This window comes from Eretmochelys imbricata, chromosome 5 (assembly GCF_965152235.1).
Source record: "Eretmochelys imbricata isolate rEreImb1 chromosome 5, rEreImb1.hap1, whole genome shotgun sequence".
Lineage (NCBI taxonomy): Eukaryota > Metazoa > Chordata > Testudines > Cheloniidae > Eretmochelys > Eretmochelys imbricata.
The window spans coordinates 94,905,854-94,921,762 of NC_135576.1; the positions used below are offsets into that span (position 1 = coordinate 94,905,854).

Consider the following 15,909-nt stretch of genomic DNA (forward strand, 5'->3'; position numbering starts at 1 on the left):
TGGGCAAAGGAAAAAGCCAGCACCTGTGTGCACTAGTAAGCAAACAGGCAGTTGCATTTATCGTCATCTAAAGTTTCCAAGTGAACTTGAGTGACCAAGTGACCCCATGAAGAGGTCACTGCAATAGTCCAGTCTAGAAGTGATTATTATAATTAGGGCCCCACCAAATTCCATGGAAAGTGGCCTTGAAAAACTCATCATGAACCATGAAATCTGGTCTCCCCTGTGAAATCTGGCTATTGTAGGGGGGGTCGCATATTGCGACCCGAACTTCTGCATTGCCTTCAGCTGGATGGCTGGAGAGTGCCAGCAGCAGGGCAAAAGTCAGGGCGGCATGGTATAGGGGGGTTGTAACTTTTGGGGGGTAGGGCTGGCCTTATGTGTGGGCAACGTGGGCAACTGCCCAGGGAGCCATGGCTGGTGGGGGTGCCATTCACCTCCGAACTCCCCTGGACATATACAGAGAGCGAACCCACGGCCTCTTTAACCCTGAGTGCTGGTCCCAGAGCCGGGATGGGGGGAGCTGCAGGCACCCCAGGCGGGGGCTCCTACCGTGTGTAGGGCTCCAGCCGCTAGCCCTGGCTGGGCAGGGGAGGGATGTGACTTCCTCTTCCCCAGGACAGGCTGCTCCAGGGGCCCGGTCAGAGCCACCTCCAGGAACCTCTCCTGGCTGCAGGAAGCTTCGCATCTACTAGCCGAGAGCCCCGCTCTGAAGGCAGGCCCGCCTCCAGTAGCAGTGCAGAAATCAGAGAGGCATGGTACGGTGTTGCCACCCTGACTTCTGCACTGCGCTGCTGCTGGCCGTGGTGCTACCTTCAGAGCGGGGCGCCCGGCCAGCAGCTGCCGCTCTATGGCTGCCCCGCCCCGAAGGCAGTACTGCGGCCAGCAGCAGCGCAGAAGTAAGGGTGGCAATACCCCACCCCCACAATAGTCTTTCAGACCTCCCCACAAACTCCTTTGGGGTTGAGACCCCCCACAGTTATAACACCATGAAATTTCTGATTTAAATATCTGAATCTGTGAAATTTCAAATTTTTTAAATCCTCTGACCGTGAAATTTATCAAAATGGATGGTGAATTTGGTAGGGCTCTAATTATAACTATAAAACAATCCACATGTAAAGGAAAAGGGAATATCCACTTTGCCAAGAGCAAATAGGGAAGGGAAAAAAAGCCAATCTTACTCATTGTTACTATGGGGACTTCCAGAAATAACTTAGGATTCAGTGAGAACTCACAAAATTGCAAACTTGAAGTACCAAAATGTGGACAAATTCCATCAGATGAGGAGCAGATGTTACCTCTGCCATTTCCTTTAGTGGTTTCCTCTAACCTACAAGTATTGCCTTGGTTTTAACTGAGCTGAGCAACAGCTAGCTAGTTTTCATCCAGGCTCAAAGCACTGAGAAAACCTGTCAGCTGCTCCATCCGGATCCAGTGAAATGCAGACATGTGAATGTGACCCGCATACTGAAATTTAAACACTCTCTCTCTATTTCTAACTGTTCTACAGGATGTGCTCATGCTAGCCTGTCCAATGTTAGCTTATATATATATTTAAAATTCTGGATAGGAACTATAGTTGCTCTTTACTGCACCTTACAGTTATTGTGCAGTGAATGAATCAGGGCTCGTTGTGATTGCTACTAACTTTGCTTTCCAGGATTTTTCCATGCAGTTAGTTGAGCACTCTCTGAATACCCTCTCAGGCAAGGGCTTTGTGGACTGTACATCACTGGCAATAGCAAGTGACTTCAAAAGGTCATCAGAGTGCTTTTTGTTCAGCAAAGAGATCGCTCTCTCTTCAGTCATCCCTACTGAAGCTAGGGAAGTCAGAGCCAGTCTTTCTCCATTGTCCACATATTCAGAAGGGAAACAGGGCTCAGCAAATTAAGCACTACCAGGCAGAGTGAGGACCTGATTGATGATCTCTGCCTTATGCCCATGCAAGTGTCAGTCAGTTTGCGTTCTGCTGTCTTCTAACTAGGTACATTCAGGATATAAGCCCAATACTGATGATGATTGATTTTTTTTGGTAAATCACCTTCCATTTCTCTTAAAAGTCCTAGATACCAGAAAACAAAAACACACATCTCCTCTCACACCTCTTTTATACCAGTTTCAGAGTAGCAGCCGTGTTAGTCTGTATTCGCAAAAAGAACAGGAGTACTTGTGGCACCTTAGAGACTAACCAATTTATCTGAGCATAAGCTTTCGTGAGCTACAGCTCACTTCATGCTCAAATAAATTGGTTAGTCTCTAAGGTGCCTCAAGCCCTCCTTTTCTTTTTGCGAATACAGACTAACACGGCTGTTACTCTGAAACCTGTCAGTTGATTTCAGTGGCATTATTCCTGATATGCATCAGTAAGACAGGAAAATCAGGTGTAAATTAAAACACCTATCATCTTTCTTTTTTTCTTCTTCTTTATTTGTATATGGAATTATCTGCTTGTTTCTAGCTCACTGTTTTTCTGATAAATTAGTGAATTTTTTGTAGGCAATTTTTTATAGTGTAGTATCTAAAACTCATTTTACAAACTTAAGGCGAAATTTACCCTCAGTTATGCCTGTGCAAGCTCATTGACTCCAGTGGTGTAATTGAAGGCAGAATGTGTCCCTCAGAGTTCTAAGCATGGCATCAATATTTCATACCTTTATGTGTGTGACTGTAAAATACAAAGCTACAAATTTTTCAGTAACTGATAAGCCTATAAGAACAAAAAAAGGTGACTATATACATGGCACCTTTCACACTCAAGGAATTTATAATTGTATGTTATATTGAATGGTATATACTTTTTATTAATGAGATGTTGCTTCTTTATTGTATGTGTCCTATAGGAAATTTCACTATTTGTAGTAATGCAGACTTGCATATGTAGGGTTAATAAGTTAGATGAATTTTGGAAAAAGATGTATTTTAAGTATGAATGTTGACTTAGTCTGTGTGCCTTTTCTACTTCATCTTGTTTAGCATCGTTTTGAAAAAGAAAATTTAAAACATGTTAACTGTCAAATAACCATCTTTGCTGAGCATAGATTTCTGGAGTTTTCTTGGAACAAGAATCAGAAGATTATGCAATCTGGCAGACGCAAATTAAGTTTTTATGGGGCCCTGGGCCAGAGCAAATGGGGGCCCCTTCCCCAATCCTTCTGCCTGCAGTTCCCCTGGCACGCCTTCTGGGGAAATGGGATCGGGGCTCAGGGGCTTGCCCTGTCTCCACTCCCACCCCCGGTGCTCCTGCTGGGAAGTGGGAGTAGGGCGCGAGGCCTTGCCCCACTCTTGCCGCCCAGCGCTTCTGCTGACTAGCAGGGGAAGCCCCCACTCCCCGGCAGGAGCACCGGGCAGGTGGAGCAGGGCAACCCCCCGCGCCCCGACTCACTCCCCAGCAGGAGCACAGATGAAGCAGCCAGAGCAGGTTGGGATGCAGGAGCACCCCAATTGGCCACGGCTCCTGGGCACAGGCCTCACTGGCCCAGTGGCTAATCTGCCACTGCAAACTGACATGTTTCGTCTGTGTAACACTGTGTTGTGAAAATCAGAGAGAGAGACTTCTGTATTAAAGTCAGCTAGCCGGATGAGAATGTTGCAACTCCCATTAAGAGTTCTGCAAAGGGCATATAATTCAAGCTTGCATTAGTAATTCAAGCCACTATGTTTCCTGTGCAATTTGCTAATTATTCTTAAGGTTTAAAGTGTTTTCAATAGCTCTTTAATTTGCTGTGGAAGGAAAAGATGCTGTTAGCCCACAAACGAAGATCTACACTCACACTGTATCTGTAAATGCCAAATTCAGTTAGGGATGTGGGGAGTGGAATCAAACTTTACGTTATCAGAAGTAGGGATTCAGAAATGTAGAAATGGTTTGCTGATGTCAGATGAAGTTATAATACAGCTCTATAATTATGAAGGCCAAACTGGAAATAAAAACTATTTAAATTTAATTACTGTTGTGAGTTATAAATGGATTTGGGCATAGGTTTGTGGCAAAAAGTCTATACTCGTGGTTCTCAAACCTTGTTTTTCGTGGACATCTTGAAAATTGCTGAGGGTCTCGGCGGACCACTTAATGGTCTTTCCAAATGTTGTTTGTACCGTTAGCTAACTATTATAAAGTGCTTTGGATAAAAGCGCTATATAAAAAAAATTAATAATTAATGTTGTTTTGTTCTACAAATAAAAGCACATAACTCATATTTTAATATCAGTAGTCTTACCTTTCTAATGCAATGGATGTGCCCTCTCTCCCCCGCCACGGCAGCCCCTGAGCTGGGGCTGGGAAGGAGGGGTGTCTCTCCTGGCAGCTGCAGCCCTAGAGCTGGGGAAAGTCGCCTCTTTCTCTGGCCGCTGCATCCCTCCACATCCCAAATTCCCCCCACCCTCTCTTCTCACCCCACTGCCCCCTCCCACCTACCCCCTATTCCCCCCAAGGCCACCACCTCACCTTACATGTGCATCTTCTCCAGGGTCCAGGCACCTAATCAGTGGAGTCACGCCTGCGGGGCTCCACTAATTCGGTGGGTGGCCCATCATTCTCTTGTGTGCGGCTGCCCAGGTATGCACCTTAGAGGGAACTATCCACAGACCACCTGAATGGAGCTCATGGACACTGTTCCCTCTAAGCTGTGTGCGTGTGCACGCACACACAGATCCTAAACCCTGCGCACATGGCAAAACACCGCGCACACAAAAAATGAAATTCTACATCGGAGCCAGGCCGATATATCATTTACGGGCGACTTTTGACATTGTTCACCCGCCATCCGTCAACACAGCCAGATTCTACTAGCTGGCAAAGCGGGGAAAGGGAAAGGAGGGCAATAAATCGGACCCCTCCCCGCCAGCATTTCAAACGCGGAACATTGATCACGTCGGGACAGTCGGGACCCACACATCTCCTTGTAATCTGTTCATTTGACTGTGGACAAACTCAAGTACATGCGAATAAGTCAAAATGCCTGGCCGTAGTTGCTAAGGAACTGCAAAGATTTCCCAGAAATGAATAAGTGTTGTTTTCGTGATTGAAATCTTTCAAAGGCATTGGACTTCATACATTTACTCGTGATGTTTTACCATTTTCCCTGCGTTTTTTTGCCTCAGATGCATGGACGTGATCGGAGCTATGCACAAACTTCCAGTATCCTGATCTGAATGATCTCCTGTTTGCCCTTTTGTCGAGTCACGCTGTTAAGCGCATTGAAATATAGCCATATAATAAAAGTATTAATTTTAAATAAACCAATTTGGTAAAAAATCAATCCCAAAATATCACTGTCTAGAGGTCTAAAGCATAAAAGAACAGCGACTTCATTTAAATCTGGATGGCTGGATGAGACTATAGAGATGGTTACGCCAAAGTCACATAGTGTAATGCTTGTTAAACTTTGTGAAATATTCACATATGATGAGGACAACGGAGTGGTTTGTGTATATTGTCGAGATGCCAGAGCTTCGGGAGAATTTTCAACAGGAAGAATGTGGAACGATGTATGGAAGTTGTATTTCTTAAAGCGTCATCTGTCAAGTAAGTCTCATATAGATGGTGTAACAAGACTTAGAAACAAAAACCCTTCCTTACGGAGTGGATTGCTTAGCATGATTCTTGAAAGTCCAGCTGAAAAGCAGAGGAGGCACGTTAATCTTGAACGCAAGCGCTCAAACCCAGAAGAAATCAAGGTACTTATTGACAGTGTGTTGTTGGCTATTAAAATGAACAGCTCAGTGCTTTCTGTTCAGGATATTAATGACCCTATGGAAAAGTGTGTGCACATACCAGCAAGCTGGAGAAGTAAAAATTTTTCTTTTGAATTTCTTGAAATTATCAACTGCATAGTCCAAGATGACCTCATGCATGAAATAGCATCGGCAATGTTTCATACTCTAGCTGTTGATGAAAGCACTGATATATCCATTAACAGATATTTGATACTCTACTTTAAATATAGATCCATAAATTCTGCAGACTATAAAACTTTGTTTGGTGGACTATTATGATTGCAAGAATGTGATGCTGTTTCAGTACTGTCTGCAATCAAAGAGTTTTATAAAAAACACCAACTTGATCTAATGAAACTGGTGATGTTCACATCTGATGGTGCCTCCGTGATGTTGGGCAAACTCAATGGCGTGGCAGCTCAGCTGAAACGTGATATTCCACACTTAGTCCAGCAACATTGCATTGCACTTGGGGATTTCCGATGCATGGAAAGAGGTCAAGCTGATAAGAGACATCGAAACCTTAATGAGAACTGTCTACACGGTGTTCTGTCAGTCATCCAAGAAAAAATGCAAATTTCAGGAAATAGTGGATGCTTCTGAATGTGAGTCAATGGCTTTCAGGCCACTCAATGAAGTGTGCTAGTTAAGTAGGTACTTTGCACTTCAAGCAATTATTCACAACTATAATCCTCTTCTGGAATACTTTGATCAAGACAAAGATATTGTTTCAGTTTCTAAATACTACCACAAAAAGCTGAATACCATGGAATACCGAATAACATTAGAAGTTTTGAATGATGTTTTGTCGGAGCTCGCTTCACTATCCACGCTGCTGCAGAAACAGGACCTTACACCTCTTGAAGCATTTCACCTTGCCCGAGGTAAACTAAACAAGATGAGAAGACAGTACCGGGGAGATTCAGTCTTACGGAGTGACAAAGTTAAGGCTCTCTTAGATATGAGCTCTCAAGAAAATAATTAAATTGATACCAGTTCCATAATAACTTTCATAAACATCTTGTGTGCACATTTGGCAGACAGTTCTCCAGAGGATGAAGTCCAGGAATGGTCCACTTTTGATTGTGCAGCAATAGTTAAGTGTGACTTCAATTTTGGAATTCATCAGGTCAAATCCCTATGTTCAAAATACAAAGACTTTCTTGCTGAAGAGATTGTTATAGTTAGTCAGTACAATGACTTCAAGTTTGCAGTAGCCAAAAGAATCAAAAGCCAATTGGTTTTAAGTTTCCCAGATATGGTGACATTTGCTCACCAGAACGAACAGTTTCAGGATCTTGCAAAGTTGATGGATATTGGAGGAACATTCCTAGCATCAAGTGCAGACTGTGAGCGTGGCTTTAGCTTAATGAACACTCTAAAAAACCAACTATGGAATCGTTTACAAGTAGATCATTTGGACATGCTGATGTGTATTAAGATTTATCAGCTGGATGGAGGACTGATAGATCTGGACAGAGTTTATATTGAATGAGCAAATGAAAAAGATCATAGGGAAAAACAGTAAGGTTAGTTTAGCAGTCTTTGACATTTCGATCAAGAAGGAAATTAAAATGTATTTGTAATTACATATATTATTCTTGGCTGATAATCATTTATTGATATTTTTTAGGAACATTTTAAATTTAAAACACAAACTTTTGTTTTTCTTTTTTTACTTATGATGTCTCTATCCGAAAATCCATATAAATTGACAAATGGCATACATATTAAATTGTCTTTATTATATGTTTATCAAAATCTTTTTGGGCATGTGTATAGAATGAAACATGAAAGTGGAAACCAACAGGCAGAAGCCTATGGACTGATAATGATCATGATTAATATGTGCTTGATATATGCTCATGATTGTCTATAAAAAAGATGACAAAGCATAATGCTTAAAACTAACTTCTGCTTCATGAAGAATGGTTAAATTTCCTTTTTCTAAGTATTTAAAAATGACATTTGTAAAATAACATGGTGTAAAATTATTATTATCACAAATTGCAAATTAAAACTTTTTAAATTTATAAGCATTTTACTTGCTTGGGTACATTTGCCTCATGGCACACAAATTTGAACTCTGCTTCAAAAATCTGCACAGAAGAAATTTTTTGTGCACACGGCCTGTCAAAAATTAGAGGGAACATAGCTCATGGACCACTGGTGGTCCATGGATCACAGTTTGAGAACCTCTGGTCTATACAAAATGTTGAAGAAGCATGGTCTAGTGTTTCAAGCACAGACTTGATAGTCTAATGATTTAGATTCTGTGCCCAACTATGCCAATGTCTTGATATAGTGACCTTGAGTGAGTCACTTGAACTTTCTGTGTGAAATCCTGGTTCCACTGAATCCAGTGGGAGTTGAGTGCCCTACACAGTGGACTAATGGTTATAGGAGTGGCCACCTCCTCCCGCACCCCTCTAGCTGCTTTGTGTGGAGTTAGGCAGCCTCTGATAATGCCTACCAGTTCAGGCCCCACATGTGACTTGAGCAGCCGAACACCTATCTTCCCCAGGTGTGTGGATCACTCTGGGGTTTAGGTGGGAGATAGGTGCCTAGAGGGAGGCAGCATTGTGCATGCCCAAAGGGAGGAACATAGGCGCCTAGGGAACTTTTACTGCAAAAATAAAAGTGCTAAGTGAGTTTAGGTGCCTACAGGGTTAGACAGCAGCTGAGCGCGAGTTTTGTAGAATATAATGGTGCCTAAAAATGGGATGTAAGTGTCTAAGTACCTGTGTGGATCCGACCTTCTGTGCTTTAGTTTTCCCATATTTACTGTCTTAAAAATATGTTATGAGATTTAATTGATTATTGCAGAGCTTTGAAAATTCCAGTTGTTTATTCACCAATGGGAAATTTACCTTGGTATGGGAGGACTAACCTATCAATTTCTGCAGAGTTGATTTTTTTTTTTTTTTAAATGTTCCAAGGAACTGAATGTAAAATTTACAAAAGCACACAAGTAAATAAAACCCAACTATAAAGCATTATCTTTGTCTCCATACATGCGGCTTCATTGCCTATGCTGGGGCTTATAGCCAAGCAGTGGTAAAATTAGCAGGGCTCCTGATTTTTTCATTGCTGCTCTTTAGAACCCTGCAGGCAATAGCTAGACTGTACCAATCCTCTTTCATTTTCATCATGCTGTTGCTACTACTGTGCAAGTCTATGGGCAACAAGAGTTATGCTGTAGAACCGTTCACAGGAGAGGAGGAAGAAGAGTTTTACCACAGTTAGCTGAAACAATGTTGAACCCAGTTTGTACGGCCACTAAGTAAAGTCAGCATCATGTGAGATAAAATTCTTCTCAATTGAATTAAAGCACAATAAACTTTTGCAATATAGAGAAGTTCTTTCAGACATAATTATAGATTTCAGGACTATGAAAACAATAATACAAATCCAGATTATATTTCCGTAGTGGTTAAGCAGTTAAGGTTGAAACACTGTACCAACAAAAACTAGGAAATTGAAAACAAAGGAGAATGCTCTCTCCTTAACTCGGCTCTTAGGCTTTGTTTTTGTACATTTGGCTTTCTCTCCACACACTTTCCAGTAATGTGGGTTTGTGTACAGCTGTACACATAAATAGCCAGACTTTGTCAGTTCCTATTACACCTTTAACATTCATGGCCCGTTCAAAAAAAATCATACTTATTGTATATTAGCCTCAACTTGCATAACTGAAACATCCTACAGATTTAACAAACTGTTTATACAGAAATTGTGAGTTGCAGCTATAAAACCCTAGGGAGCAACAAGTAAACTCATATGATGGAATGGTTGAGTTTGCAAAATAAACACAGCTAATATATTTTGTGACCGCATCATTTCCTTTCTCTTTTTCTTATTTTCTTCCAGAACCGAATGGAGGAAAGCAAAGCACTGTTTAGGACAATTATCACATATCCATGGTTCCAGAACTCTTCGGTCATTCTGTTCTTAAATAAAAAAGATCTTCTAGAGGAGAAAATTATGTACTCCCATCTAGTTGACTATTTCCCAGAGTATGATGGTAAGTAATATTGCAACACCAGAATTCATGCTCCAGATCATAGAATCATAGAATATCAGGGTTGGAAGGGACCTCAGGAGGTCATCTAGTCCAACCCCCTGCTCAAAGCAGGACTGATCCCCGACTAACTCATCCCAGCCAGGGCTTTGTCAAGCCTGACCTTAAAAAAAAAAAATCTTGAGATGCTCATTGCATTTACGCTACAATGGTGATATGTGGTAAACAGCATTGTCTAAATTGCAGACAGACAGATCTTTCCAGTACTTATTGCTTAGAAATATATTTAGTTTATATGGTACATAGAAGATCGTAATGCAATAATAATCAACAGTTTTTTGCAGAGTTAATAGAATATGTACTTATGGTGTCAGATGATTAACTGATGGTTGGGAAGGTGGGGTTGTAATGTACTAGATTTAAAAACATGAGAAAAAGAAAAAATACAAATGAAAACGGCAACTTCGAGAACTTCTAATCATTTCAAATAGTCCACAACCTTGTAGCATTTTTTATAATGGCTATAGGAAAACAGATGGAACATCAAGTAGATTTTCACCAGCTTCGCTGGCAGTAATCACAAACCACGTATCATATTAAATAAGGTTTCCCTAAAATGTATAAAGTCTATGGGTGAAATCCTGATCCCATTAAAATCAATAGGAATTTTGCCATTGACTTCACTGAGGCCAGGATTTTACTCTATACCTCCATTGTTTGTGTGGAGTGCAACAGTATCTGTGTGATACTAAATTATTTGAGATTTGCTGTTGTTATTTTAGATTTATGATTTATGAGGGTTTTATGTCTTCAGAACACTTAGATTTTTGAGGAAATAGTCTCATATGATCAGTGGACCTAATTTCAACCTAGCCTATAACTGTGTGCTTGCTGATCTAATTAAAAGATCTTTTTTTCTAGGAATTTAAGATGGAATTAAAATTTTTCTAGGAATTTGCTGCTGGTTTTGAACACAATGAATTTTTCGCCAAATATATACATAATCTTGCATATTTACATTTAACTTGGCTTTACTGTGCAAAAGAACATTTTTTAAAGAACTGGATATCATAGAATCATAGAATATCAAGGTTGGAAGGGACCTCAGGAGGTCATCTAGTCCAACCCCCTGCTCAAAGCAGGACCAATCCCCAATTTTTACCCCATATCCCGAAATGGCCCCCTGGAGGATTGAACTCACAACCCTGGGTTTAGCAGGCCAATGCTCAAACCACTGAGCTATCCCTCCCCCCCAAAGGACTGAAGGGAACATGTCATAAGTCCTTTCAGTGCTTCAAAGAGATCTATCTGACTCCTCCCACCCTTCCACCACTCCATTTTTATAGTGGAGTTTCCTTCATTCTAATTTGATGTTACTAATATCAGGTTTAATGTGCCTGTTCCAGAGAACATTATGCAGGTCACATACCAGTTGCTAAGGAAATTCGTAGGATGTACATTCTGGAAGTTTTCATGAGGCGAAAGTGAAGTTATTTAAAGTATCTGAGTGGAGGCTTTGCTTGGAGTGGAAGAAAAGTCCCAGGTTCATCTGGTGAGTGGACTGAAGGGCTGCGTACTTAACCTAAAGGCTCCATTGTCCCTACCAGAGAGTGAACAGCAGATTAGGCTACAAGTTTGCTGAGGCTTCAAAAAGATAGTATCTCTAATTTTCAAGACCGAGATTAGGAAAACACTAGTTTATGATTTGAGAGACCTAGCTCATGGTCCTGCAAATTGTTCTGTGCAGTTGCAGGGGTCCACTCACCTAGAACAAGGATAAGGATCAGACCATAGTTATTATTTACAATTCAGCATAATTTTAGTTTGATAATCCTCCATCTATTTGAAAGCTGACAGTTGAATAGTAATTATTTTTAGTATCCTTTCAAGCCTAGGTCAGCCCCACTTACTAAGATGTCCCAACACTTCCTGTTATAAGATCCTGTTTTCAGTTGTTTATAACTTTGACAAACTTTTAACTATTTGGGTTGAAATTTTCCATGGTAGGTGTCTGCCCCAGGCTGAATTTTTCTGGAAAATTTCAGCCCAAATGGTTCAGCCATAGCTAAAGACAAATCTAGTGAAGAATATGTTGCTTTGCCCATTGTAAAAACAGATCTGGGGACCTTTGTTTTGAGACACTCCTTGGCCCCTACTCTTTGGAGCACACTCACAAATGCTGGTCTGGGAAAGCAGCAGCATGTGGTCACTACTCCTGCTGATTCCCTGAAGTACTGGCTGTGCAATGGATGCACATTGGCTACTCCCAAGTTGGGAGTGAGTGTTTGGTCCATTTGCCTCACGTGCATATAGCTGAACATGCAGCCTGGTTACATAGACTGCATGCCCTTCTGAGAATTGCAGCCTTAATTTTCATTTAATAGGATAATTATTGTGTGTAAATTAAATAACAATTGATTAGTTAGATCATTAAGTTTTGTAATGTAACAACTTTGTAACAGAAGTGCATCAACTACAAAGCAACTGTATTTCATTATCAGCTAACATTAAAATTAATGAAGTTCTATCTGAGACAGTGTCATCTTAGTTTAGAATGTAATTCACTTAAACTATGTATTAAAATCCTCAGACATAGCTGTAAAAGTAGTAAATGTTACAGTACAAGATTAGTTTTTTGTTTAAACATGAACATTGAATTACAATACCCCAAATACTGGTTAACCCTTTGAAATTACTGAAAGATTAATTATAAAAGGATTGGTTTCTGTTTTGCTCATCCTTTGTTGTTACAGATTGTCCATTTCATTCTCCCATTTAATAGGGTATCTTGGTGGGGAAGTGGAATAATTGGTAGGAAAATACTTATGCCCTCATGAGCATAATTTTATCTCTGAAATTTCCCTCAATTTTATTTTAAAAGGTCCTACTGAGAAGAAAAGAGCAAGGGCATGGTGTGAGTTGATTTATAAAATAATCTTTCCCTATTTCTCTTACCAGATATCACAGACTACAACTTTCTTCCACCTGCTGCTAGACATAGTAGGATTCTCTCTGACAAAGAAGAAGCTCATGCATTTGATTAGCTTTTGCAAAACTAACTTTCTTTTCTAACCTAACAGGACCCCAGCGAGATGCACAGGCGGCACGAGAGTTCATTTTGAAGATGTTCGTAGACCTGAATCCAGACAGTGACAAAATTATCTACTCTCACTTCACGTGTGCTACAGACACAGAGAATATCCGCTTCGTCTTTGCTGCTGTCAAGGACACTATCCTACAGTTAAACCTGAAGGAGTACAACCTGGTCTAACTGTGCCTAGTAGGCCTCCCAAAATTCCCTTCGGGCAATTGAAGATATACAAGAGGGACTGTATTATCTGTGAAAACGACTTGCATAATACTAATTTATTGCCGGCCTGGACTCTGTGAATGTTCACAGAGTTTGTAGTAAATATTATGATTTTATTTAAACTATATTGAGGAAAAACAAAAGATGCTGAAATACATTCACAGCATGTTTCCTCATTTTTTTAGGCAAAACCTTGTGACTCAGTGTGTTTTAAATTCTCAGTCATGCACTCACAAAGGATAGGGGGTTTTTTGCTATTGAGGGAAAATCATGCTGGTTTCCCCTTTCCCCGACTCTTTCTTTCTCACTCTATCCGCTTTCCTCCGCTACATTTTATTATTGTTTTCAAAGGTACAACGGCCTTTTTTCCCAGTTGCATTCCTTGGTAAACTTTTTTCTCTACAGTGATCTGATCAGGAAAATACTATCATAATAATTTAAGCCATCAATCATTCTAATTTTACAGTATGTACTTTTTCTGAAAGATCAAAAGTATTGATACTGTGATTTTAAAATTCTTGACATGGATATTTTGCAAACTGTCTTCACACTGTGGGCTATGATACTGGGATCAAAAACAGCAGTTGTAATAACATGGATTTTAACTTTAGCTACAACGTGGCAAATCAGAACGATACATAGAAGACAGTAATGAAATGACTAAGGCAAAATGGTAACGTGGAATATGATAGAATTTCTTTTTAATTGCCATGTGTCTTTCTTTCTTTCTTTCAAATCATAGATGCCAAATAAAAATGCCATAGACACTACATTTTCCCCAGCGGCTGCAGCCTGAAACAGTGTTTTTTCAGGTTGGTTTTGTTTGTTTTATTTTTTGGTTTGGTTTGGTTTGGTTTTTTAGTAAGCGCTTTTAAAATATTTTTGACCACAATTTAAACATTATTTTTATTGTATAAAAAAAAATTCATGTTGCCAAACGTGGCTTTTTATAAAACCAATAGCTTTGAAACGTAAGATACTAATTGAAATGCCAAATTGATTGATTGGGAAATGGCCTGATTGAGACAATTGCCAAATGATAAAGAATTAAAGTTTTAGCTCATATGTTCCTTTTTTTTTTTTTTTTTTATAGAAAATGTTCCATTTTCAATGCCAAAAACAGCAGCATGAGTGAAAATGCTGCTGGATGCATCATGCACATGCGTATTGTCTACACTAATTTAAAGACAATTTTACTCTGTCCTTATGTCAAAGACAGTATGAGAGTACAGGGAACATTTTCTGCAGAAATATCAAGGCACCTTTAGTTGTGAAACATGAAATTACTGATGAGTAATCATATTCAGGACCCCGTCTTGATACAGTTGCTTGTTAATTGATTGACAGATATCTAATAGGCTTAATACAAAGTAGCCTCTCTCAGTGTTCCATAGAAAGATTTATTCATGTAAATGAAACAGCAAAGATCTTACTTTTGAACTCCAAATGTGCAATTTTTTTAAACAACAAAGACAGCACACACATTTATGAGGTTCTCTTCTGCAGGTTGGGTTGAAAAAACTTTTTTTAACTAGTCACAAGACTGCTAGCAAGCTGCAGAGAACTCAGAGGTCTGACATGTAATTGGACTGATTATCCGCAATACCATGCAGCACTAGAGTGCACTTATGTAGAAATTGCTCCTTCAAAGCAACAAAGGGGAGGGGGAAAAAGAATGGCTTACAAGTTGAGTACCAAAGTTAACAATAAATACTAACGAGATGTGGTTCATCTTTAACCCGCCCCCCCCAATGCAAAACAACAATAATAACAAAAATTGTAATTTTTCTCCCTCATGAGACACCGTGTAATTTAAAACTGGTTGTAGGTATAGTGCAATTATGAATGCTATAATCATTGTACATACAGATATATATAGATAGATAGATAGATATAGATATCTATCTATCTATATATATATATATGGCAGCATCCATATTGGCTTTGTAATCATTAATTTTTTGGCAGATTGAATGTGCTGTATTGATATGTATCTATGTAATTGTATTGTATGTCTTATAGCTAATTCACATTTTAAATAATGTTATTTTATTTACTTTTTTAAGAGAGAAGAATGTAAATTTTGTCAGTTTATTTCTGACTAGGGATTTTTTTTATTTACAAAACAAAATACTTTACTATAGTACAGAGCGGTACTAGCATCATGCTGTATAAAATCATTTGTACATTCCTGATTAGAGGTAAATTGAAAACAACACCCAAAGGTCACTCACTCTCAAAATAATGCTTGATTTTTGACGGGGCTTTATACAGATGTAGAAACCAGCTTTGTTAGAAGAACTTTTGCCATACGATCTGGGATTGGAATGTGAGCTCTTTAATATATTTTTTTTGGAAAATGCACAGCAGATTAGTCTTACCTCTCTGATGACTTTTATTAGAAAAGTGAATTTAGAAACGATTGTAGCCTGTTGTACAAATGTACTAACAGTTATACATCGCCACTTCCCTAAAAACACCATATGACAGAATATAATACAGAAGTCCAATGGAATAGTATTTGAAAGGTTATGAAAACCTTAAATGTAACAAAACAAAAAAAAATCATCAGCGTCCATTGAGTCAAGCTATTTTATTTAATAAAGCTACAGCAGGTAGACATAGAAGATAAAAAGTGACACTGATGTTCTAAATGGACGATCAGAACAGTTAGTCTTGTTATATATGGCATTATAAAATTGCTCCTGATTTTCCACTGTTGACTCTGGGGTACATGATAATATCCCTTCTTTTAAGATGGGAATAGATTGACCATCCCAGATATGGTGATATAAATGGAATTGTGGCAAATAGAGGCCAATGGAGCCTAAAGGAGTTTTTTTGTTTTATGGGATTTTTT

The 15,909-nt window shown here is 39.4% G+C and overlaps 1 protein-coding gene across 2 annotated transcripts in view; it reads left to right on the plus strand.

Annotated features, from left to right (window-relative positions):
* LOC144265188 (guanine nucleotide-binding protein G(q) subunit alpha) overlaps positions 1 to 14,920 on the plus strand; it is a 265,047-nt gene extending 250,127 nt beyond the window's left edge. For both annotated transcript variants that reach the window (XM_077817552.1, XM_077817551.1), the window contains exons 6-7: positions 9,589 to 9,742; positions 12,820 to 14,920. In XM_077817552.1, coding sequence (XP_077673678.1) covers positions 9,589 to 9,742; positions 12,820 to 13,010 — 345 coding nt within the window. In that variant the 3' untranslated portion in view covers positions 13,011 to 14,920. The remainder of the gene's footprint in view (positions 1 to 9,588; positions 9,743 to 12,819) is intronic.
* The last annotated feature ends 989 nt before the right edge of the window (positions 14,921 to 15,909 follow it).